At 36.0% G+C, this 27,185-nt stretch overlaps 1 protein-coding gene across 2 annotated transcripts; it reads right to left on the reverse strand.

Annotated features, from left to right (window-relative positions):
- Positions 1 to 3,967: 3,967 nt before the first annotated feature.
- Positions 3,968 to 19,741, reverse strand: LRIF1 (ligand dependent nuclear receptor interacting factor 1). 2 transcript variants are annotated; one of them, XM_068540470.1, is made up of 4 exons: positions 19,345 to 19,655; positions 7,028 to 8,537; positions 5,495 to 5,767; positions 3,968 to 4,680 (listed from the first exon to the last, which is right to left on the reverse strand). In XM_068540470.1, the coding sequence occupies exons 1-4, from the start codon at positions 19,410 to 19,412 to the stop codon at positions 4,243 to 4,245; spliced, it is 2,289 nt and encodes a 762-aa protein (XP_068396571.1). In that variant the 5' UTR covers positions 19,413 to 19,655; the 3' UTR covers positions 3,968 to 4,242. The 2 variants fall into 2 exon arrangements, with proteins under 2 accessions (XP_068396571.1, XP_068396572.1); XM_068540471.1 differs by lacking the exon at positions 7,028 to 8,537 and having other exon boundaries at positions 3,972 to 4,680; positions 19,345 to 19,741.
- Positions 19,742 to 27,185: the final 7,444 nt, after the last annotated feature.

Here is a 27,185-nt window from a genome sequence, read left to right on the forward strand (position 1 = left end):
AAGATACTGCTTCTAAGTTACTTAGGTTAGTTGTTTCTTTTCCATCCCCTTAAGTATGATCATTATTCTTTCACAATACATTTATGTGAAATTATTCTTTCACAATACATTTACTTTCATTTGTTAGTATTTGCATTCCAGTTTGTGTTGTCATCATTTCCTGCTTGGTTTTAATCATTTGCTTATTTAGGGGTATGTGAAGAGTATGCAAGACATTACTATGATTCTAAGAGCTCTACAAAAAGATATCATCAGAGAAATGTTACTCTACTTCATCCATGCTAACCTATTGCCATTCCCCTCTTCTTTCTATCCCTTTCCTTTAGGTATCAGTCTTGTTAGGTTTTGGTTTATCCTTCCTGTATTTTTTTGTACAAATGAACAGATGTTTGTGTATTTTCTTATAGCTCTTCTTTCTTATATGAAGGGTAGCATGCTATAAATACTCTTTTGTGCTTTGCTTTTTTTCATTTTATAGTATGTCTTAGAAATCACTTCATATCAGTTCATAAAACTCTTCCTCATTCCACTGTGTAGACATACCATGGTTTTTTCAACCACTTTCCTATGAATGGGTATTTAGGTTGTTTCCAATACTTTGCAATTAAAAACAATATTGTAGTTAATATATTTTTGTATATATATTTTAATATTGTTGGAGGTATATCTTCAGGATAGATTCTTAGAAAAAGAATTGCTGGCCCCATTGGTTGAAAGGTAAATACATATGTAATTTTGTTAGACACCATCAAATTTCCCTCCAGAAAAATCGTACCAATTTGTATTCCCATCAGCAACGTATAAACAAGTCTATTTCTTCACAGCCTTGCCAAAATAATGTTTCTACATTCATAAATATTTTCCATTCTGACCAATGAAAAATGCTATCTGAGTGGTCTTAATTTGCATTTACCTAATTTCCAGTGAATTTGAATATTTTTCATGTTTGAAGGTCATTATTATATCTTTTATCATAAATTGTTCATATATTTTCCCCATTTTTCTATTCTGTTTTTTGTCCTTTCCCCTTCATTACTTATACTTTTAACAAAATTACTTGGCTATTGTGATAAATAAAGGTTGTAGGAGGACACAGATGGAAGCAGGGAGACAAGTTAGCTGGTGGTTTCAATAATCCAAATGAGACATAATGCAAGGTTGTCACAGTAGAGGTGGTAAATAATGATCAGATTCCAGGTAAATGGAGAAAATTTCCTAACAGACTAGGGTATGAGAAAAAGAAAAATTAAGGTTTAATCCAAGTGTGTACACTTGAACAAGTGGAAGCCTGGATTTGTCATTAACTGAGATAGAGAAGATCTTGGTTGAGGCAAATTGTGGGTGTGGATAATTAGAACCTAGGTTTGTCCTGTGTTAATTTTGAGATGCCCATTGGACTTCTAAATAGAAATGTCAAGAAGGTGGTTGGATACACGATGTTGAAGTTCAGAGATTTTCTGACTATGGAAGGTAATTTGATCCATGAGAACTAGATGAGACTATCATGACTGAATATAGGTATAAAATAAAAGACATACAAGGACTGAGCTATATGTAACTCCAATATTATGGATCATGGAGAAGGGAAGGAATCAACCAGAGAGACTAAGGAGCAACCAATAAGGTAGTAGGAAATCAAGAATATGGTGTCTTGGTAGCAGAGTGAAGAACAAATTTCAATGACAGACTTATAAAAAGTGTCAAGTGCTACTGACAGGTCAAATAAGATAAAGACTAAGAACTGACCATTAGATTTAGCAATATGTTGATTGTTGAAGACCTTGAGAAAAACAGGTTTAGTGGAGTGGTAAAGACAAAACCGTAATTTGAGAGAATTTCAGAATGAGAAGTAGGAGTTTGAGACCATCAGTATAAACAAATTTTGAGAATTTTGCTATAAAGAATTCAAGCCACATTTCCATACCATGGAATTTATTATCAGAAGAAATGTGGTGCTTGATGATTCCCTGAGCAGCAAAGCCTTAAGAGTAAAAGAAGCAGAAAACATCAAAAGAAGAAGGTAAGAAAATGAAATGAAATGAAAATGGATGCAACATGTCTATTAGGATGATTTTAGTTGAATTTATTTTATTTAACAAACACTGATACATTGCTATGTGTCAAGCACTATTCAAGGATTTATAAATACAATTCATTCAATAATCTTCCAATCCTCAAAATTCATTTGAGATTGCCCTTTCTCCAACCTTTAAATGTACTCTGACATGAGCCCACAATTTTATCTTCTTCTCTGTTTATACTGTTTCCCTAAGTGAAGTTTTCCAGACCTATGACTTCAATAATATCTATTTACTGATAGCCTTTAACTATGTATTGCCTAGCCCCCAAATTTAATGTTTTAGCTTGATGGGAAAGTGAATTTTTAATTTTTAATATTTTAGCTTGTATTTTCAATTTTCCCACAATGGAACATGTACTGCTTCTTTTATAAAATGTTTAAAATTTCTTCAAAGGAGGTAATAATTCATGAAATTATATTCACACTGATAGATAAATTAAGACTGACAATTGACCACTGCATCTAGCAACATGGAAGTCACTGGTGTCCTTAACAAGATCCATTTTGGTGGAGTAGGGGGAGAAAAATCTGCCTGGAATAGTTTGGCAGTTCCTCAATGGGTTAGGGTATGACCAGCAATTACACTCCTAGGTATATACCCAAGAGACTTGAAAACATTATGTCCACACCAAAACATGTACCCAAACATTCAGAGCAACACAGCAACATAACATCCTAGTAGCCAAATGTGTACACAACCCAAATGTCCATAAACAAATGAATGATAAACAAAGTGTGTTATATCCATACAGTGGAATATTACTCAGCAATTAAAAAAAGAATTAAGTACTAATACACGCCACAACACAGATGAAACTTGAAAACATTAAGCTAAGTGAAAGAAACCAGTCACAAAGGGACATATATTGAATGATTCATTCCATGCATATGAATATCCCAAACAGGCAAATTTATAGAGACAGAAAGTGTTGGTGGTTGCCAAGGGCTGGGGAAAGGAGGGTCTGGGGAGTGACTGCTAATGGGTAGGAGGTTTTTTGGGGGTAATGAAAATGTTCTAAAATTAGATCATGTTGATGGTTGCACAACTCTGTGAATATAACCACCGAGTTGTACACTTCAAAAGGGTGAACTTTATGATATACAAATTATCTTAACAAAGCTGTTACAAAAACCCAAAAAGGCAAGAGAATCTAGCTGATGCTCAGTTTGCATTTGTTCTACTCCCTCTCAGTATTTTTTGACTTACTGTTTTCTATTTTGTTGCCAAGGTCCAGGTTTTATTTGACTCTACTTCCAGGAATTTGTTAATCATTTTTAAAAAATAACCTTTTCCTCCCCCTTAATCCCCATCTTTACACCATTCTCCAACTCGCCAAATCAAAGATAACCAGATAGGAAAATGTCTGCCTCTATTATGAAAAACTACACTTTACAATTTTAAAAAGTTTTTAATGTGGCCATGTTCAGATTTACTTTTCACACAATCCAAGTCACATATGTACATATTCCCCCACCCCACCAAAAAAGGGAAGCATTTGCCTAGGAATAATAACATATCACTTTAAGCAAACAATACGCTATATAGCCTGAATTCTAAAACCCATTTTGTATTGTATGAAACTATTTTGTAAAAGTTACAAAACAAATGTCCCTCACTCTTGAGAAATGTTTGAATTTTTAAATAATGCTGCTATAATACATTTTCTTTCATGAAATTTTTAAAAAACTTACAACAATGGTGAGTAGAATGTATCATGTTATGGGTAAAGAGACATATACATATACAAGCCCATTGGAAAAGCTAAGTTTAGAGCTGATTTCCTCTGTTTGATTGTATAATTTAAAAAGTACACAATAATTACCTATTGTTGGAATAACATCTGAGCAATTTAGCTAAATGTACAAACAATAACAAATATTCAAACTTGGGGAATTCAAGTTAAAGTAATAGAAAAATAGAAAACTTTTCCTTCCAAAAAAAGGTATCTAGACAAAGATTCAGATACCCCATGAGATTATTCACAAAAGTCATATAATCAACCTTTTCTGTATTCCTTAAATAAAATTTTATAATCAACTGATGAAAAGACAAGTTTCATATTCAAAGACACTTTCAGAATGCATCTATAATTAACTCAGTGCTAAAGTATATGAAAAAACACAGCTATTTCACTGAAGTCTTTACGTATAGCAACATTGTATTATTTTTGGTGCATCTTCTTACGCATTTCTTCAAGAGCTGCTTCTTTTTCTCTCAGCACCTGCTTAAGTCTTCTTATTTTTTCATCTCTAATGGTTTCTTCTAACTCTGGTGGTGTCATGGGGAAAATATCTTCAGTATAATTTTTATTGAAGGAATGGCTTTGCTCAAAAGCTGTATTTGAACTCAATGTGCCTTTCTCTTGGTTCCCATGGGTACAGTGTTCTACCTCAGATCTCTTTTCTTCCCTGGTTTTGTTGCGGCCTCTGAGAATGTTATGGTGTGATACATTTGAAGTTGGTAAAATACTGCTAACGAGTTGGGAACTGGTGACATTAGTTCCTCCATTTACAGTTGTGTTATAAACACTCTCAGTTCTTCTCTTCTTTGTGTGATCCATCTTCTTATTGGTTTTTGCTTTTCTTTTCTTATCAAAACCCTGTTGCAATGTTGAGTAAGATTCCAAAAGAAAAACAAAATATTATTGCTGAATAGTGTGATCTCGAATTTAACAAAGTTTGCAGATACAAATATTTAGCCATTAAATTCAACTCAACAAAATATAATTCACATATTCCTGCTTAAGTCAAATATTAGAAGCTATATTGATCTACTATGAAAACCTAACAACCATTTGTGAAGAGCATAAGAAATAGAATTTATTTATTTTTCCTCTGCAGAGTAGGCACATAGGGAAGATTATCACTGAGAAAGGTTGACTGGTTTCATATCTGAAGTTCAGGATATTATACAATAATGAAATATTTATAAGTAGAATGACAGTAAGCAAAGTTATAGAGATTTTATTTTCATCATTATTGTGTAGATTTCTTAAGATGTTTAAATTAAAGTAATACTGCAGTGAGTATCTGCATGCTTATATTTTCCCTGCATTTCTGTCATTTCTTTTCTTTTCTTTTTCTTTTTTATTTTTTTTGGGCGTGCCATGTGGCTTGCAGGATCTTAGTTCCCTGACCAGGAATTGAACTGGGACCCTCAGCAGTGAGAGCTTGGAGTCCTAACCACTGGACTGGTAGGGAATTCCCTAAAGCAACATTTTTAATTAACTGGGGATGCATTTTTACCTGTGCATATATGGTTCTTCTTAACATTGTTTTAGTATAATACATATATATGCAAATTTGGTAACAACTATCATTCATATTAATGCACAAGACTAAAAAAAAATCAAGAAAATTAATACATTCATATATCTTTGGAGTACCTACAAAGGACACTTTAAAATCTATTACCTGTTTTCTGCCTTCCTCCTTCACTATAAACTCTGTCTCTTTGTAAGTATCACTTTTCACCAAACAGCTAAAGGAACCAAAACCTCCTCCAGAGCCCAAATGGTGAGGAATCCGAGTAAGGCACACTCTCAAATCTTTAGTGAGACCAAATATCTTTCTAAGTTCAGCATCATTGTTCAGATATGAGGCCTTACTGCTTCTTCCTTGGGAATTGTTCTTGTCATTTCTTTCTTGAGTAACTTTTTCTAATGTTGATGCCATCTCATTCTGGATCTGGAAATAGGAAAAGAAAACACACAAACAATACTGCCAATTACTTAAGCTATTTTATCGGACTAGCAACTAAGTGATTACCTCATCTTACTTAAATTGCTATGCTTTAAAGTCCTAAATGATTGGATTGTATTACTCTTGCCTTACCACCCACACTTAAAAAGCTGAACTTAACTGAGCAAAACCAAAATGTTCTCCTACAATTTTACTTTCTTGTACTAGGAAAGTAACAGGTAGTTAATTCTCAAACAAATGAAATGAGAATACAGACTAATGATAAGTTAAAAATAATCAATATAACATTATGTTGGAAATTGTCATCTTTTGGAAAACTCATAGCTTTAATCAATCTTTTACTTAAATCAGAATTTACCTCCTTACATCTCTGGAGTTCATTGAATTCTGTACTGAAGGGGAGAAATACTGAATATTTATTAAGTAGACCTCTAAGAAGGAAAAGGTGGGTACAAATATTTAGTGATTACACATACACATATCTTAAGTAGAACAGAAGGATAACTATGTGGATATGTTGAGTAATTGAATGAGTCAGAAAGAAGGGCTAAAAAGAGGAACAGGAGACTTGTATACTAAAAAAACAAAAAACAACCAAACAACCCAATCAAGATGTTGATAAATTCTTTTTCCACAAATGACTGAAAGGTATTAATTAGCCATATCCTGCCCCTTCTACCATCTACCTAAAAAAGTTGCCAGATATCTCCCTACCACCACAAAACAAACAAACAAATCCCAGCTCTGCTCTGTGCATAATATTAATCTCTTCATATACTAAATGTAAGCTCTTAAGTATATATGTATGCATGTATATGTATTTATGTATACAAATATATGTATGTATGTATATCTATATCTATATCTATATCTATATATATATATATATATATATCTACACACACACACAATTTTACTGAGCTTTGAATTCACATTATCCTTCTCCAACTCTTCTAAGTCTTGTTGCTCTGTGATTTGTTTGTTTAATTTTGCTTTGAAGACTTGGCATGCCAAACGATTCTAGAGAAAAATACTGCTTCAGCTCTATTACACTCCTCAAACATTTCCTTCAGATGAAAGCTTTGACTTAATTAAGCATTCATGTGCATATGGTATGTGTGTGATGAAGAGGAGGATGGGAGAGGAGGGACAGAGAGGTATCACAGATAACTAACTTTGAGAATTAAGAAAGAAAAATTTTCCATATACATAGATAAAAAGAACACCCTAACATGGGAAAATTACCTTTGGTTCTTGGTCTCTGAAAACACACTGTTGTGAAGTAACAGTTGTTGCATCAACAGAGGAACTTATTTTCTCTATGCTGTGGATGATATTTCCTTTTCTGGGGGAATTTTGTCCTGTACTAAATCCATCTGGAAAGTCTGGCTTTGAGAATAAAGTCTTACTCTGCTTTAAGTAGTTAATGGATTGGTTCATACTATGTGGGTTTGGGGTAGAAAGAGATGGTTTCTCCACTTTCTTATTCTTCTCTGCACTTAGATTGGCCATGGAAGCAAGCTGGGTATTTGAAAGTGATTTTGTCTCCATCTGGGAAGATTTACTTTTAGCCAAAACAATATTTACAACCTCTCTGGATATTTCTGTGACTGGACTTGAACTTACTATCTGTGATGTATCTTTTCTTGGTGGAATATCAGGAGAAACAGAATTCTCTTGGTCAATTTGTGATGGCAAAACATCTGTCCCCTTTTTAGCCAATAGATAGACTTTCCCATTAAACATAACCAAAGCATTATCTTTAATAGGCATACTTTTGGATTGTGTCCCACCAGGACTGATGGTACTCAATGGTGGCATATTCACAGTATTATCTCCCAAACTTTTCCTATCTACAAAAGTTTTTAAAATCTTTGAAGCCACATTATTTGAAGATTTAACAGGAACAAGAGATGGAGTGCAAGGCTGTAGATTTTCTTGAAAAATCCATTTCACTGGAGCAGCTTGAGAATGCTGACCACCTTTTAATTGTGTCTCTTTAGCAACATTCATTGGAATCTGTGTGGTATTTAGTATCATTGGCTTTGCTATTTCTGTAACACGTTTTGGGTAAATGTTTTGAAAGTTCTTGGTAACTACATTTTTCACTGTATTTACAGGAGATACATAAATAACAGTTGGTATTTGGGAGGCCTCAACTGTTCCTGAGGTACTTGTGGTTGCAGTTGCAAGTATCTTTTGCCGAACTGAAGGAGGCAATGAAGACGCTGGTACAGATTTCACTTCAGCATGGGCTGGAATCTGTAAATGATGCCCAGAAGGCAAAACCGGAGACTTCACAGTCATTGGAAGACTCTGGGTATTTACTAAAATATAAGATGAATCATTTTGTGTTGAGGAGGGAGAAACAGCAAACGTTTGCATGGTGAGTCCATCAATTTTCACACCATGACTCTGAACTTTAGAAACTGATGAGGTAAAATTTTCAGTTCCCACAGAAGTAACTCTAACTTTTTCTGCTGTGTCTACTGTTCTTGTAAGAAAATAGTTTGAAGAACTGGCTGGCTGAAAAATGGGCAATTGAACTGATGCACTTGTGGAAGAGCTGGAAATCTGAGTCTGAAAAGTAACTTGAACTGGATTTCCTGTATTCCCTTTCAAAGCATCAGACATGACTGTAGATTGAACTAGTGGTATAAGATTTCCAGAGGAATTAGGAATTGGAAGTAATTGCAGAAGATTTTTTCCATCCGAGCCAATCGTCTGAACTACTTGGTACATGCAGCCTGAAACACTTAAAAGAACATTGCGTAAATAAATACAACATACTACACGGTATATACATTTTATTTAAAAACAAGTATTTGCAAATACTATGTTTTAAAAATAAAAATTTATAAAATATAATAACGTAAGTATGTAATTTGTCACTTTGAGTTTTCAAAGTGAAATACTGCAAAAGAAAGATTTTGAAGAAGTAGAATAGATAATCAAAGATATGGTCAGCTTTGATTTAGATCTCCTCACATGATTAGGCAACGGGTATAAGATATCAGCATTTATTCCTAAAAGTAGACTTTTCTAAGTTTTACCCTATATAAAATTTCAGCTACTAGAATATGCTCCTCTTAAACTATTAGCATCCTTCCTTCTTTTCCTTAAATTCTTTCCTCTAGTCCTTCTCCTTTACTATTATTGACCAGGATTCTTATTTTACCTCCGTGTATGCTTATTCTATTTCCCTCGCTGTTTTCTCCTCCTACCCAATCTGTTCTGTATTCTTCCCACTGATAATGACAAGTTCTACTGTCAGCCATTCTTGTGCTTAAGGCATCTCTTAAGATGATACCTTAGTTTGCCACATTTCTGGAGACTAAACTGAGTTACTCATGTAGGAACCAGTTTCTTCTTTGATTTATTGTTCCAGCATGTTTGATGTTTGGTGTTAAACAGCTCTTGGTATGGCAATTACTCATATTAGTTCCAATTGTCGGTCAACCCATATTTATAATAGCAACATCATTTCAGCTGAATGGTTTTCAGTGAATGTGGCATACACTGAAAGTCAATAATTTTTTTAACTTAGCCTACTTTGATTCTATTAGTAGTTATCAGCTATTACTTAGTACAGATTGTCTGAATTTTTTTTAAAAAATCCAATATAATCTGTATCTGTTTGTATAATCAATTATTTGTAGATTACTTAAATGCAGACATCTCAAGTTATACATACCCGAAACCATCCTTCAGTTCTTGGAAAATACTAAACCCTCATGGGACTCAGGGTGACTACACATGCTACTTAGTTATTCTTCACCTACCCATATACTCAACTCTCAACATAAATGATACTTCCCAGAAGATACATTCTCTGGCCATCTTAACTACCCTTGCTCTTCCTTCACAGGTAATAATATTACATCTGTTAATTTCCTTCATGGTACATATCACAAGTTGTCATCATATATTAATGTTTTTTTTCCACTGGTCTACATATTCTCTCTCATACTAAATTCCAGCAATATGGGTACAGAGTCCATGTCCTTTAGACCCAATATGGCCTTACATGACTAAGATTAAATGAAAAAAATTTAAGAATGAAAAATAATAATAATTAGAATTCTCAGTAGTGTAAAGGTGTGTTTTACTGCCTATAGGTGTTTTTAAAGCCTCAGGTATTAATACAAATCAAAGCCAAAAATTCTATGTATCCTAGGAAGCACTGGATTCAGTTTTACCTTTCTGCAACCCCAAATAACATAATTATATCCTTATAAATATTTAAAAGTTTTCTGGCCCTTTGATAGCACTTCAAAATGTTATATTTACTTTCAATAAATTAAAAGTTAATCTCTAAAGAAGTATGAACATAAAGAAAAGTATGAATTCTTGCTTTGACAGCTTGAAGAAGAAAACCCACCTTCACCTTCTCCCTATCCCCCAAAAAGCAAATAAAAACTGGATCAGAACTTAATTTATTAAACCAAAATTTACTGAGTGTCTGTTATGGTTTAGGCACCAGACTCAGTTATGTAGCTCAGTAAGCTACAGCCTGGGGCCAAGTCTGGCCCCCTCCCTGTTTTTGTATAGTACACAAGCTAAGAATGGTCTTTATATTTTAATTTTTAAAAATCACAAAAATAACATTTTGTGATATATGAAAATTGTTTCAAAACTCTGTATCCATAAATAAAGTTTTATTAGTACACAGTCACACCCATTTTTGATGTATTGTACATGGCTGCTTTCTGCTGCAACAACAGAGTTAAGTAGTTGCAGCAAAGATCACATGGCCTATAAAGCCTAAATATTTACTATCTGGTCCTTTACAGAAAATGTTTGCTAGCCTGTAAGCTAGTTCAACCCACAATCCCTAAAAGAACTTAAAATGCTAGGTACATGGACATGTAAATAGGCAATTTTTATTGAGATAAATGATGTATTTGGAAGAGTACAAAAATGCTCACTCCTTTTCTTTAAACATTTCCTTCCCAAGGTTTCCTAGATATGACATACTTCTATCCCTGTAGTGACTCCTCAGTCTTCTTTGCCAACTCATCCTGCTTGAATCAACCTTAAAATGTTGGAATTCACCAAAGCTTAGAGTAAATTCTTCTCTTCTTACTCTGTAAGCTTTCCCCCAGATGATTTATTTTATATGCATGACTTCAATTGAATTACCATTTATTTATCAACAATTCAAATAGTTATATCTTAGCTCTTTTGAGATTCAGGCTTATATGTCCAACTTCCCTCTTGACATTTCCATTCAGAACCTCAAATGCACCTAAAACTCAACATGGTCTTTTCCAGTGTTTTTCCTTCAGTAAATGGCATCCAAACTATCTTAGATGCCTAAATCTGCACAAGTAATTCTAGCTTTCTTATCATCTGTATTCAACCTATCACAAAATCCTGTTGATATTAACTCCTAAATTTCTCTTGATCTATTCAATCGTTTCCAAATCAATTGTTCTCACTCTAGTCCATCTCTGGCTTGGTCTATTATGGTAGCTTCATAACTGGTCTTTTCCTCAGTCTACCATCTCCGCTTCAAATTACTCAGCACTCTAACGCTAGCCCTTCCTTGCTTAAAACATTTCATCAGCTTCCCACCTTCTTTGAGTGGTAGAAAGAAAACCAAGAGATTCTGGTGCAATGGAAGCCAAAGGAAGAGAGAATTTCAAAAAAATTGGGCAATTCTATTGAAAGTTTCTGAGAGGCTAAGTAGGATGCAGGTTAAAAATGTATACTGGAATTAATGGCATGAGGATCATTGATGGCTTTAAAAGAGCAGTTTGGGGGGGAAAGAAGTTGGTAGGAGTGAATATGAAGAAAGAATATGAAGACAGCAAGGACAGACAACTCTTTTATGAACTTTGACTGTAAGAGGAAGAGAAAAACTGGCAAGCAGCTGGAAATTAAATGGGGTCAAAAAAAAAGATCTTTTCTTCTTTTTTTTTTTAATGTTAGGTGAACTAGAGCATAAATACTCATGTGAGCCAATGAAAGGAAGAGACTGGTAATAAAGGAGAAAGAGGGGTAATTAATAATGTAAAGTTTGAAAAGGAGGTAGGAAATTGAGACCATAAGACAGTTGAAGGGACTGAACCTTACAGAGAGCTGGAGAAGTGTCTCTTTTCATCAGAACTGGAAGAGAGGTTAGATGCATTTGCAGGTAAGTTTAAAGCTTTGGCATTAGAAGGTTGAGGTAATTCTGATCTAGTGGCTTTTACTTGCACTATGAAATAAGGACATGACATCATTTGCTAAGAAGAGAAAGAACAGGGAGAGATTTGAGGACAATCAAAAAGATTTGAAACAGTCTTTGTGAAAAAATAAGCTGACCTCAGAAAATATCAGTCATCAGGCAGTGTTGATGGCCCAGGGAGATAGGTAATGATCATGAATTCATAGTAATACCAACCTGTGCTCATGAGAGCCTCCTTGTTTCACTAGGTATAGGCAGAGAAAGTAAATCACTGAGTTCATCCAAGATTGGGGTGGCTTCAGAAGGGTATAACAAAAATCAAAGAGGAGCAAAAGATTTTAGGGTACTGAAAAAAATTATCAGATGATGAAATGCAGAATCTATACTAGATGGGAAGGAAATGAGAACATAAAAGGCTAATGTATAGGGAGAAAATAAAGGGAATGGACTGAGGGCCAGATAAAGAACAGTCAGAGTGGGAATACTTAAACAACTAAGCTAAAATATAGGAACTGGTGTTTGGAAAGCAGGATGCCTAAATCAAGAATTTTGTAGATGCAGCAATTTCATCTGATAACAAGAACTACAGAATTGGATAGCTGGTGATAGAATGGAGAAAAAACTGAGGAAAAAGATCTTTGTACTGAAAGACCAGGTGACAAAGAGGTTATCCATACAGATGCTAAAGTCATGTAGGATTAGAGAGAAGATTGGGACGTGGGTACCAAGTTCAGTGACAGAAAGTTGGTAGATGGTGTTAATGAACCATAATTAGGACCACCTACCAACTTCCTGTCACTGATATGCCAAAAAGTTGTCTTGAAGCCCACTGTCTTCTGCAATCTATTTTCTTTCCCATTATTCTACGACACCTTATTCTCAAAGATTACAAAATATGTCCTCACAGTTAAATCTGGCTTTATACTCATTCCCTAGGTGCTCTCTGCTGAAATTAACACTGGTAGCTAATTATCCCTCCATCTTGAACCTCTTCCTACCACGATTTCCATTGTGTACAATATTTCTTGTCTTTCTCAATGTTCCCTTTCTTATTCATTTTCTGCATTTTAAGTATCCAACTATGACTTCTCCCCAAAGTACAGTTCTTGACCCTGTTTTTCCTTTAACACATTCTTCCTTTGTAAATCAACCATACTTCAATAAAAAAATAAAATTTAAAAAAGGCATTCTTCCTTAAAGACTGCACCAAGGTAACAGTTCAAACCTTCAACTATTACCTTCAACTATCTCCTCTGCAATAATGACTCTCATGTTATATCCTTTTATTCTATCCCCTAATGTTGACCTCAATTCCATATTTGTGATGTCTGACCAAACATTTTCACTTTTAATACCATTACTTTAAAGTTAAAATTACTCTGTACTGAAAACTACTACTCTATCTTACCATCCAGTCATGTGTCAGCACTACTGTTTTCCAGGTCACTTAGGTCTTAAATCACCTAGTAATCTCTATCTTTACCACCCTCTTTATTCACCTTTAATTCACCCACAGTACTTTGTATAGATGCTTACAAAGGATAAACATTCAATAAATGTATACTGAATGAATCACCAAGTCTATAAAGTTTTTTTTTTCTTTTTTACAGCTCTTACTCATATTCTCTTTCTTCACCTTTGCCACTTCTACTTCCTAGATCAGACCTGCATCACCTTGTATCTAGTCCTCATTATCTCATCCCTATGTTTGGCTCTGACTTTTAAACTAGTTTTTCTGACTGTGGCCATTATTATTATGTATCTCTGGCAGACTAAATCATTGTTTTCATCCTGTTACCTCCTTGCTCAAAGTTTCAGTAATTCATCATTGCCAATTCAGCCTGACATGAAAATCATCTACAATCTAGCCCCAACCAATCTCTACAACAGTACTGCCTAGAACGTCTCAGCATAAAATCTCTGGTCTTACCAGAAAGGTCTCTACTATTCTGGATTGTCTCATGTACATTATTTACTCTAAGTATTCTTTAAGTTTTTTTTTTTCTTCTCTAACAATTTAAAACATAGTTATAAATTGAGGATCAATCTATCTTCTCCATGAAATATCTGCTAGTCACTCAAACTCATATTAATTTCTTCCAACTTGGAATCCCTAAAGCACTCTCATTGGTGCCACTAATGCTATATATAGCATTATATATAATGAGTTATATAATGCCTTCTATATGGCCTTTGATCTATTAGCTAATTTTAAAAAATGAGTAAAGTATTTTTTTTTCTCAGTGAGATTGAAACCCCTTATGGTCAGAGACTATATCATTTATTCTGTAACTGTTCTTCCAATACCAAGCACAGTAGGCCCTCAAAAAATTATATAAAAAATAAGGCAGCTCTTTCAAATATTTCAAACATATTGAAATGTCTCAATACCTTTATTGTTTAGTCTCATTTAGTTTATGTACTTCATTTGTCAGTAACACCTGGCTAACAGATTAGAAGCTTCAACAGAGCAGAACACACGCTTTTATAATTAATTATTTGCATGGGGCAAACACATTTTAATTGGCATATTAGTTAAACAAATCACACAGGCTTCTGATACGTCATTCACATACTTTATTATATGGCCCCTATATTTCCGCTTTATAAAAAACATTTATATTGCACAAACTCTTTTCAAATCTAATCACGGATTTTTCCTCTCTTCTCCATTTCCCCTCCAAAAAAGGGAAGGAAAATAGTTTCTTCTATGTCAGTATATCAGTAGAGATTCATACAATCTACCAGAGCCCATAAATTCCTTAAGGGTAGGTTATCCTATTCATATCTATATTCTCTACACCTAATAGAGCGACTGGCACACTGTAGACAATATTAGCTGAATTGAATCCTACAAGCTCTAATTTTTTAAAAAATCTGTGATTTCCTAGTAACAAATGGAATGAGTTCTAAAAATTAAACTGAAATGCAGAATGCTAAGGAAAGAAGTGATAAAATCAGGGTGAAATTCATACTTCTTCAATCAATATATTTTTTTTTCAGCTATAGAAGAGACCTTCCACTTAACATACTAAAACCCTATAAAGATTCTGTTTTCTTAAAGATCATATTCTGTTAGCTAAGGTTAGAACTAAAACTAGAACCAGACTTTGCATCCCATGCTCTGGTTAAGTCACTTAAAAAGAAGAGTAATCAACATATTAATTACTTTAAACCAACTAGGATTTGAACTGAGAAACTACACTGGAAAACTAATACAGTTTAAGGCTTTAAAAGAGAACACAGGAATACATTAGAAAGATTATGGGCTTCTAATCCTGGCTCTTCCAATTATTAGTTGATTGACTTTGGTAAATTTACTTAACCTCTTTGAATCTTTCTTCATTTGTAAAGGTTTGCTATAACTGGTTGGGATTTTAATAAGCTCCCAATATATGTTAGATATCATCTTCCACTAAAATATATAATTGGTGTCCAAGAACTTGTAAATGAATCAAGTGATCTTTTGAAAATGTGAGAAATTTAATAAAAGATATATTAAACATACTTATAATATTATATAACTTCTGACATTTTTGACTATTCTAATTTTGAGTGAAGCATTTACAGATTAGATATGGAATGATAAAAATTTTGCAGGTTACTAAACATTTCGTAGATAATTTTGCAAAATTTTCAACTAAGAGACTTTTTTCCATCTTACTCTCTCTGATTCAACATTATGTACATACATAACATACACAAGTACATAATGTAACAATATATATGATAATATTTACCATATAATATTATATACATAATAGATGTTATTGTAAACAGTTGTCATTAACTCTAACCCTAATAAACAGTCCAACAAGGTAGGTATTGCCATTCCTATTTTATAGTTGAGTAAACGAAGATTTAGTAATATTAAATAACTTATTCAGAGACATGCTTTCTTGGGCAATCCCATCCATTTTCTTGTATTTATTTTAGCATAACCCCAATATAACAGAGTCCCAAAAATTCATGAATAAACTTGAGAGATTAATGAGAAATAGATTTCAGTTAGCCATATGGTATGTGTGTCTTTCTCTCTCTCTCTCTCTCTCCCTCTCGTACACGCACACACACACACAAAAATCACAAAAGCAAAGATAATAACACTTACACTGTACAAAACTAAATGCACACTAAACTGACAATGAAACATTATCTGTCTAACCAAACCAAGCCCCCTGCTGAAGACACCCATTTTAGCTCCCTATTTAAGAACAAAGGGTCAAAGGCAGATAGAAGCCAACAGCCTATCACTCTCTATTTTCAGCTCTGACCCTGCCTGAGTTTCAGATTCAAATATCTCGCTGATTGCTTTCTTGGTGTATTCCTCACCTCAATTAATTTACCAATATCTACCCAGAAAATTGGCATCATAATTGATCCACTTTTCTTCATGCCAATTCACTGACAAGGTCTGCCTATTTTCCTTTCTATATTTCTTTGAATCCAACCCTTGCTCTACATTAGTTAGTGCAGGCTCTCAGAATATCTGAAAGGACAACTGAAATAGAATCCTTATATGCCAGACCCCTCACCCCCAAATCCACACTGCCATCAGTTACCTAAAACGACACCTGACCATGACAGTTCTTTTCTTAAAATCCTCTGAAGCCTCTCCAACAGATGAAGTCTAATCTTTTCAGCAAACCCTTAAGAGCTCTCTATTTATCCTACTTATTACTAGTAATAAGTCATACTGCTGCTTTTTTTTTTTAAATCAATTCCCTCTTCCTGGGCATAGCCTGCAGTCACCTTTAATTGGATAGCTGAGACTTACATTCCCCAACTCAGCCACTCCAGAAACCTTTCCTACAATTCCCTTTCTGTATGCCCTCACAGCATCATCCTGTGCATAACACTATTAAAAAGTGTATTACATCATATCCACCTCTAGACTTAAGGTTTTTCATGGGCATGGCCCATATCCTACTCTTTAGTCAGTCTCTCAATTTAGCACAGTCTGTCACATAGCAGGCACTCAGTGAACATTTTTTAACCAAATGTTTGAACGATACAGATAATAAGTGGTGACCTAGAATATGAACCTAGGTCTCTATAACTCTACCAAGGTCTTTGTAACTCTACTGTACCATTCTGACTTCTGCTTTGCTCTTTGCATATGAAGTCCAAATCTAAATAAACTTAATGTTTACTGTCACAAATATCTTCCAGATTTTTCCTTTGTACTATAAGATTAAATTTGGGTTTTACATTTTATGCACTGATGAAGAGATACTTTTTAAACAATAAACATTCTGTATCACAGTACTGAAAAACTTTACAGCAGGAAAGAAGTAACTCAAGAAAAATTCAAGTATCTACAGAAAATAATAAAATCATATAGTCATTTTAAACTTATGAAAAAAATGATTTTGTACCATCAAAATATAAGAAAATATAAGAAATATAAAAAAATGAAGCTTCCAATAAACTAAATAGATGACATTAATCCAACTATTTGCAGAAGTATATTTGGACATCATGCAGACTGTTACTTATAAAAAAGAATAGAATCAAATATGCAATCAATAACCAAAGTAAATGTCAAATAGTTTCAGAAAGGCATCTTGTAAATGTCTGAAGTATGTGATTTAAAATCTAGAGGATTTGAAGAAATAAATGCATTCAAAAATGATAAAAATAATGCATAAACCAATAAGTTAATGAACTCCAGATAACTGATGAATGTAACTAAAACGGAATTCAACTTGTAATGTTTTAAAAATATAGATAGCCAAAAGAAGTAGAAACTGGATAATAGAGTTAAATTACACAATACACAAAAAGTAAGGTTCTTACTCTATCTAATTTCTGATATTGAAAAAGAATGCAATCCTGAAACAAATTGTGTTAAATTAGGGTAAATCAGATGTTATCAAATATCCAGGTACTAAAACAAGATAGAAGAAATGAACAATCATTAAAGACTAATTCTATTTTTGCATATCTATACAGGGCACTACCTGTGCCTTCCCCCTCAACTTCCACCAAAAAGAAGCCAACAAAAAACATACATGCACAAAAGCTGGCTCTTGTTAAGATCTGAAATACAATGGTTCTTTCTTGGCAGTTCTTCCATATGGTTTTAGCTCAACACTTTTGGTGACCATTTCTCTTTAGAATATTATGCATACTTTTTTAGAGTGTTTATTACAATTAGGTTTTATATCCACTTGTAACTACCTACTTCCTGGGCTAAAATTTGTACAGAAGTAAAGTTGTATCCTTACGATAATAATAATAGCTAACATTTAAATAATGCTTTTCTATTTTTCCTACATTAAGTATTTTAGTATATTCATTCTTTTAATCCTTAAAATACCTCTAGGTGCTCTTATTTACAGACTGGAAACCAGGTCACTTGGCCTCACAAATAGTAACTAGCAACGCTAGCATTAAACCTAGTGAGCCCGATTTTCTTCAATCATAAATGCTCTTCCATGATTTTTACATCTCCATTTCCATGCTTTCTTCTTCACATTTTCCTTCTGCAGGGACTCGTTAACTTTCTTCTCGCCACTTATTATATACCCACAAACCATGGAGAGTACACCTTAAAATATTCTACCTTAGCTAATAATTTCGTTCCAGTTTTATTTCTTCTTGATTAATATGAGCTTAAAAAAACCACTGAGTTAGTGATAAACTATTGTCTAAATTTACAAATAATTGTCTAAGAAATACTAGAATCTCCCCCTGACAAATGTAGTTCCTCTACATATACATCCAATTCGAGACGACATTCTCATTACACCTGCTTCAAATATGCTGTTCGAAGGGATTAATTTTACATGATAATTTCTCTATTTTCACTTTTCTTTATCTTCAAATAAAGCTATTATTCGAAATTTAAAAAAAAATCGATTCCCTTATCCAGAATAATTTTTCAGTTTCTATATTCATATACTCTTATCAATTACACAAAAGTATGTCCTTTCCTTCTCACTCTCTTAAATTACAGCTATTTTCCCTGAAGGTCCAGCGCCACCTGAGCTGCACTTGCTAATCCGCGCGGATTGCTGCGTGTTTTTCTGCGAGTGCGCGAGAATCTTCCAGAAGATTTTGCTCACACAGGCGCGCCGGCCATGTTGATTTTCCTCTCCCGTGGAGATCTACTCTGTCAGCCTATGAAACTTCAGACGCTGGAGTCCTGCGGAGCCAGGGCAGAGGCTGACTGCGTCAGGCTCTGAAGAGGTTTTACGTTTCCGAAAGGGACGTGCTCTAAGGGCTCTAAGTGCCAAACTGCCGCGCACTTCCCCTGGAGTGCTCACCCAGCGGGATCAAAGGCATCTGAATTGCAGAACGTCAGGAAACGACGGCCGACTCGACATCCTGCTAAGAGACGGGCGAGGAGCGGCCATGTCGAGGGAGGTTCGAAACCGGTACTTACCAGTGCGAGGCGTTGCCTGACTTTTCCTCTGTAGGTTTCAGGAAGACCCTCTGTAGGTTATTGGACATTTTAGAGGAGTGGGAGGGGCCAGTACATCCAGGAAAGGGGGCAGTGTCGGGGCCGAGGTCCTCCAAGTGGCGAGAACCAGAGCGAGAGAATGTAGGGCTGGAGTTGCCCCGTAGCAGCTCAGAGGGGTTAGAAGCTGAAAGGAGAGCGACGGCGGGCTCTCGAGAGGGCGTATCCTCAGGATTCGGAGGGAGGCGGCGCAGCCGCCAGAAACCGGAAGAGTCGAAGAGACTGACGGGGCGGGTCCGTCCCTAACCTCTGAGAAAACAACCCTGAGTCTCCGCCTCCTCAGCGCCTAGGACATCGCTCCAGAGTCACCGGGAATCAGCGAGGGAGGCGTGGCCTTAATGGCGCCGCCCCTATCGGTGCCGGGTCAGTGGTGAAGACCAAGCCAGACGGGCTCGGCCGACCCCGCCCACCAAAGCCGCCAGCGAGAGCAAAGCTCAGCCTAGCAGCTTCCGGCATCATCACATCCGGTCGCCAAGGTGAATGGCTCGCTAACGCCCCGCCCTTATGCTGCGATCCAATCGCAGGTGACGTTTGCTGTCTCTTCTTCCGGATCAAGTAACGAATCGCAAAAGAAAATTCTTCAGATACCTACGCAAAATAAAATGTTTCCGGGGTCAATCGCAAAGTTTCTTCCTTTGTATTCGCCGCTAGTGTAAGTTTCCTCTCCCGCCAGTGCTTTAAAAGACATCGGCGGGCTCTTTTGAAGCCATATGCACTCCTGGCGTGAGAAAATTTTAGACGCCTGCCTGTGGCAAGCGCCTGTATTATTGCTACTTCCTGAGGGTTTCTTGGTTTTTTTTCCTTTCTTGAAGGTTTGCTTCGAGATTTAACCTAATCTCTCTCTCCACCCCACCCTTAAACCTCGCTCGAAATTACTTATTGTCATATAGTTAACTACTTGATTCTCTAAAAGTTTAATTCCCCATATAGACTTAACTTTTTGGCATCTTTATCTGGATCTCCAGAGAAAAACTTTGCAGAAGTCTCTTGATTCCTGCTGTTAAAATCTCTTATCGGAGGAACAGGTTAAGTCTCTGGCTTCAGCTGGGACTAGAAGGAAGTTGTGGGAGGAGTGGTTTAGGAGATCCAGTTTTATCAGCTAGAGGCAGTAAAAATGTAAACTGGCTCAAATTTAGGAGATTGACGTATGGTACCCAAGTTAAACGGTTTATTTTGTTTTTAGAAAAATGCTGGGTACTCATTCTCCTAACTCCTTAATCAGCTAGTACTGATGAAAGATCTTGATGTTCTGATACAGAAAGTAATACTTTTTAACTACTGTTCACTCTTTGTTAAAGGTAAATTTTAGCGATGTCGAATCCTGTGTGTGTAACTGACATTTATCTTTCAGTCAAATATTTCCCATACTAAAGAGGGGGCAGAGTGGTGAACCCTTAATACTGTCTTGGTTCTGATCATCATCCTATCTGTGAAAGCAAAACTACTTGAAAGAGTTGCCTATTCTTGGCTTGTTACATTTTCTCACCATTCATTTCTTAACTTTGCAGTTTGGCTTCTCCTCATATCCATCAGCACTTCTAATAAATGAAACTCATTGTCACAGATTGGGTTCCCTGGGAAGCAGACTCTTGAGATGGACTTTGGTGTGCAGGAAGTTTATTAGGGATCAGTATCTGTAGAAGGGAAGAAAAGGGAGCAAAACTGGGCAGAGGGAGATGTTGGGTTGTGATGCCCAGTCTCAACAAAGGCGTTAGACTATCCCACAAAGAGCTCTAAAATTAAGATGACCTTTTTTTTTTTTTTTTAAGATGAACTTTTGAAGTTTTCCCCAGTAGGATGCAGGCTTTGCCAAGGAAGGGTGCATGACCTTAGGCAAGGATGATCTCCTTAGCCAAAGTAATTCCTCAAGGAGGCTGATAGCTGAGGCATGTCTGCTGGCAGCACTCCCAGTAACTGGCAGAATAAGACCTTCATTTCTCAAGGGAGGTCTGGGAGATGCATCAGAGTGTCCACTGTACTCATTAAACCACTCATTTAGCTGTTTCAATTGATACTGCTTATCACAAATAGTATAAAGATTTGTTCAAATCTTTATTCAGCAGCGCTGTTAATTAATTCTTCACTCTTGATGCCATTGGTAATATACTTTCTTGGATTTCCTCCTACTTTTTTATGTACTCCTTTTCAGTTTCTTTTGAAGGTTTATCCCTCACTTGGCCATTAAACAGAAGAGTTCCTTAAATCTTGATGATTGATCCTCTTATTTTCTCAAACTATCCTGTCTCCTCAAGTGATTTCAACCGTGCCTGTGGTTTCAATGACCACCTCTAGCCATTTTTATACTAACCAAACACGTAATACTACATGCCAAGTACTATTCTAAGTGCTTTACAAATATTAACTTGTTTACTCTTAACAACTAGTAAAAAATATTACATTCAGATGAAGAAACTGATGCACAGAGAATAGCATAACAGCACAGATAAAGGGACGAGAGACCAAAAAGAAATTAGAGCATATTAAAATAGAGTTCTTGTTAGCTAAAAGAGTGACAAATTTAAGCAACAACTGACAGAAATGAATAGATTAATAAGTCAACAAATGTAGAGGATTATTTTACACATGTACATCTCTGAGAAATTAATAGTTGAAGCAGAGGAAAGATAGGCATAGATATCAAAATTTTAAACAATACAGTAAACCAGGTTGAGACATCAGATGTGTAAATAATCCACTCATCGGATAGTTCACATTATTTTTGAGCACATATAGAATATGTATAAAAATAATGTGATAGGCTACAAAGGAAGATCTACTAGTGCTGAAGGATTAATTCTATACATACTAGGTTTTCCAACCATAAATTGATTAAAATTAGCTATCCAGATAATTAAGAATAGCTTTAAGACATATTTAGAAACTGAATAACCTATTACTAAATTACCCTTGGGTTAAAGATGAAATCATAATGGAAATTAAGTGATTTAAACACATTTGTCATAAAATAAGAATGTTTAAACACATGAGTTAAGCATCCAATTTAGAAGTATTTTAAAAAGCAAGAGAGAATACCAAAGGAAACAAGAATAAGTAAGTGACGTATATAACAACAAAAATAATGTAGTAAATTAACAAAGCCATAAGCTGATTCTTTGATAAAATCAATAATAGAAATAGACCTTTAGCGAGATTAATCAAGCAAAAAAAAGAGGAAAGATGCAAGTAAGCAAAATACAGAATGAAAAGGAGAAATAACTACAAATACAGCAGAGATTTTTCTTTGCAAGTATTATACATAACAATTATAATACAACATTTGCTGAATCCTGCTACGATGATGAAATACTATGAGCTGCTGGTTCCTTTCTCTAAATTATAAAAGGGAAACATATATTCTAAGAACTAAGAGAAATTTTGAAAACTCCTGAGGGAGCTGAAGGCTGTCTTAAAATGAATGTGTAGGGAAGAAAGTAGCTGCAGTCCAAGCACAGAAAACAGGGAAAGAATAGGTCGGAAAAAGACAGGTTTAAGTTATTTCTGTTGTCTCTCTCCCACATTGCCCTGGGATTATCAATGTCTGTCCACTCAGAAGAAAGTTAAGGAACAGTCCAGACTTGTTATTTTTCTTTTTAATCTCCAATTTCTTTCACTTTTTAAAAATCTCTTTTGTTCTCTTCCTCACAAATACAGCATGGTGGGAGTGGGAGGTGGGCAGGCTGGCAGGAAGGGCATGCCCTTCCACAAGTAAATTTCAGGTTTTTCACAAGGTGAACTGCCACGTTTACTATAGTATTTATGTATTTATGTATTTATTAGTCATTTAACATGTTAAAAAACTGTACTTCCATTTTTATTTAGTTCTTGTCTTTTGTTTAATATGTCAGAAATTTTTGGTGTTGTGCTCATAATCTCATTTTCCCTTGAGTAAAATGGGTTTTTATTGCATAATTTTGCATAGTGTGGTGATTTTTAGGAATGTATATGTCATGTTATATCAGAACTGACTACAAAAATAGTCAAAAACTTTTTAAAGCCACTTCTGGACAAGACAGAGTAACAGGGACTGGATTTACCCTCCTACCTGAAGCAATGACAATAACAACACAAGACAAGAATGCATGAAACAACACTTTTCAAGACAATCAAATAATGAACAATGTCTTAGTCAGCTTGGGCTGCCATAACAAAGTACCATAAAATGGGTGGCTTATAAACAACAGAAATTTATTTCTCACAGTTCTGGAGGCTGGAAGTCTAAGATCAGGGTGCCAGTGTGGTCAGATTCTGCTGAGGGCCCTCTTCTGGGTTGCAGACTATCAACTTCTCATTGTATCCTCACATGAAAGAGAACAGAGAAAGGAAACAAGCTCTCTCTTGACTCTTAAAAGGGCACTAGTCATTCAAGAGGACTCCACTCTCATGCCTTCTCCTAATTACTTTCCAAAAGCCCATCTCCAAATATCATCACATGGGGGGTGGGTAGGGTTTCAACATAAACATTTAGGGGGATGCAAAGATTCCCATCAGACAGCGATCCCTGAAAGATGGGAAACAAATGAGGTAAATCTTACAAATGCCTCAGATTACTGCTTTGAGAGAGTTTCCATACAACAGCTCAGGGAGGGGAAACTGAGGAAGAACATGTCAGCCTAGCTAAGTTGTGAAGATGAAGCTGATGGTCCAGGATACAAGGCAGCTAGAGTTGATAAGATAGACTATTAGAGGAAATAATTGCATAGAAAGAGAATCCCAGAGATCTGTACAGTCCCTCTAGAGTATTCGGCAGAGTACTAATAAGCACATAACGGTAAGGAAACAATCCAAAACTGGGGAAAGAACCATCCAAAAAGAATAGAGGGAAACTATCTAACACACACACAGGGCTGGAATCAGTACCCGTTCTCACATCTGGACTGGAAAAATTCATATTTCATGGGTGCTGAATATAGTATCTCTACACTCCAGATCCACCTAATGCACCATACAAACAAGACCTGAAAGTATCAAACTGTTTCCAAATAAAATAACTGTATCCCAGAGCAAAACTCAAGAAAATGTTTAGCAATACAAAAATATCCAACACTCAATAAGGTAATAGTGACAATGTTAGAATCCAATTCAAGATTATCAGGCATACAAAGAGGTAATAAAATATGATCTGTAATGAAAATAATCAATCAAGCAAAACTAGATGTAAGATGTTAGTTCCTAGGTATGGTTTTCTTTGTATTTATCTTCTTTAGGATTTATAGGCCTTCTTTAATCTGTATTTTGATAATTTAATTTTCAAAAATTGCTCACCAGTATTTCTTCAAATATTGCTTCTCAATCCCCCCTCCCCTCTCTCTCCCACACACCTTACTGTATCCAATTACACATATGTTAGACCATTTATCAGTATCTCATATGTCTCTTATGCTCTATTCAATATTTCCTATCTTTTATTCTGTGTGCTTGATTCTGGATATTACCCTGAACTCTTTCTCAGGTATATTGCCTACCTCAACTTCATTTAGTTCTTTTTTTGGGTTTTATCTTGTTCCTTCATTTTGAACATGTTCCTTTGTAGCCTCATTTTGCCTAACTTGCTGTTTTTATTTCTATTTATCTGGAAGGTTGGTTAAGTTTCCCAATTTTAGAGAAGTGGCCTTTTGCAGGAGAGTCCTATGTGTCCCAGCAGCACACTCCCCTCTTGTCACCAGTGCTCTATATTATAGGGGTGCCCCTCATGTGGGCTGCATGTTTCCTTCTGTTGCTGCAGGATGATTTCTATGAGTGGTCTGGTAGGCTTGGTTAGTTGTCTTGTGTAGAGGCTGCTGACCACTGGTTGGTGGGGCCAGGTCAAGAGGTGGTTGGCTGTGAAATCCCGGCAGGCCCCTGGGCTAGTCCTCACTCAATGGTGAGTGGAGTCAGGGTCCAGGAGACTCTGGGGCTGGTGCCCAACAACTGTTGGGTGAAGCCAGGTCCTGAGGCTAGTGCTGGCTAGGAATAAACCTACCTAAGGCAGTAGAAGACCTGTACTCAGAAAACAATAAGACACTGATAAAAGAAACTAAAGATGACACAAACAGATGGAAAGATATGCCACATTCCTGATTTAGGAGAATACATAATGTTAAAATGACCATACTACCCAAGGCAATATATAAATTTAACATGATACCAATTAAAATGCCAATGGCATTTTTCACAGATCTAGACCAAAAATTCTAAAATTTGTATGGGAACACAAAAGACCCTGAATAGCTAAAACAATATTGAGAAAGAAGAACAGAGCTGGAGGTATCAAACTTCCTGACTTCAGACTATACTACAAAGCTACAGGAATCAAGAGTATGTATTGGCACAAAAACAGACACATATATCAATGGAACAGAATACAGAGCCAGAAATAACACACACATGGTCAATTAATAGAAAAAGGAGGCAAGAATATACAGTGGGGAAAAGACAATCTTTTCAATATATGGTGCCAGGAAAACTGGACTGCTACATGTTAAAAAAAAAAAAAAAGAAATTAGAAATAAAAATTTTCTGGGACTTGCCTGGTCATCCAGTGGTTAAGACTCCACACTCTCAATGCAGGGGTACCAGGTTTGATCCGTGGTTGGGGAACTATATCCCACATGCCACAACTAAAAAGATCTCACATGATGCAACTAAAAACATCCCACATGCTGCAACTAAGACCCGGTGCAGCCAGATAAATAAATAAATAAATAAATAAATAAATAAATAAATAAATAAATATTTAAAAAAAGAAATTTGGGGGAGGAACCAAGATGGCGGAGTAGAAGGACGTGCTCTCAGTCCCTCTTGCGAGAACACCAGAATCACAACTAGCTGCTGGACAATCATCGACAGGAAGACACCAGAACTCACCAAAAAAGATACCCCACATCCAAAGACAAAGGAGAAGCCACAATGAGACGGTAGGAGCGGTGCAATCAGAGTAAAATCAAATCCCATAACTGGTGGGTGGGTGACTCACAGACTGGTGAACACTTATACCACAGAAGTCCACCCACTGGAGTGAAGGTTCTGAGCCCCATGTCAGGCTTCCCAACCTGGGGGTCCGGCAATGGGAGGAGGAATTCATAGAGAATCAGACTTTGAAGCCTAGTGGGAATTGATTGCAGGACTTCGACAGGACTGGGGGAAACAGAGACCCCACTCATGGAGGGTGCACACAAAATAGTGTGCGCATTGGGACCCAGGGGAAGGAGCAGTGACCCCGGGGGAGACTGAACCAGACCTACCTGCTAGGGTTGGAAGGTCTCATGCAGAGGTGGAAGGTGGCTCTGTTTCACCATGGGGACAAGGACACTGCCAGCATAAGTTCTGGGAAGTACTCCTTGGCATGAGCCCTCCCAGAGTCTGTCATTAGCCCCAACAAAGAGCCCAGGTAGGCTCCAGTGTTGGGTTGCCTCAGGCAAAACAACCAACAGGGAGGGAACCCAGCCCCACACATCAACAGTCAAGTGGATTAAAGTTGTACTGAGCTCTGACCACCACAGCAACAGTCAGCTCTACCCACCACCAGAGCCTCCCATCAAGCCTCTTAGATAGCCTCAACCACCAGAGGGCAGACAGCAGAAGCAAGAAAAATGACAATCTTGCAGCCTGTGGAATAAAAGCCACATTCACAGAAAGATAGACAAGATGAAAATGCAGAGGGCTATATACCAGATGAAGGAACAAGATAAAACCACAGACAAACAACTAAATGAAATGGAGATAGGCAACCTTCCAGAAAAAGAATTCAGAATAATGATAGTGAAGATGATCCAGGACCTCGGAAAAAG

The sequence above is a fragment of the Eschrichtius robustus genome, chromosome 3 (assembly GCF_028021215.1).
Source record: "Eschrichtius robustus isolate mEscRob2 chromosome 3, mEscRob2.pri, whole genome shotgun sequence".
In the NCBI taxonomy this organism is placed as follows: domain Eukaryota; kingdom Metazoa; phylum Chordata; class Mammalia; order Artiodactyla; family Eschrichtiidae; genus Eschrichtius; species Eschrichtius robustus.

Bases quoted from the DNA above. Each gene is read 5' to 3' on its own strand.
- LRIF1 (XM_068540470.1), bottom strand. From the start codon at position 19,412: ATGTCCAATAACCTACAGAGGGTCTTCCTGAAACCTACAGAGGAAAAG. The intron at 8,538-19,344 runs GTAAGTACCGGT...TGTTCTTTTAAG, and splicing joins TCAGGCAACGCCTCGCACTG to TGTTTCAGGCTGCATGTACC. The intron at 5,768-7,027 runs GTAATTTTCCCA...TCCTATTTCCAG, and splicing joins TCAGAGACCAAGAACCAAAG to ATCCAGAATGAGATGGCATC.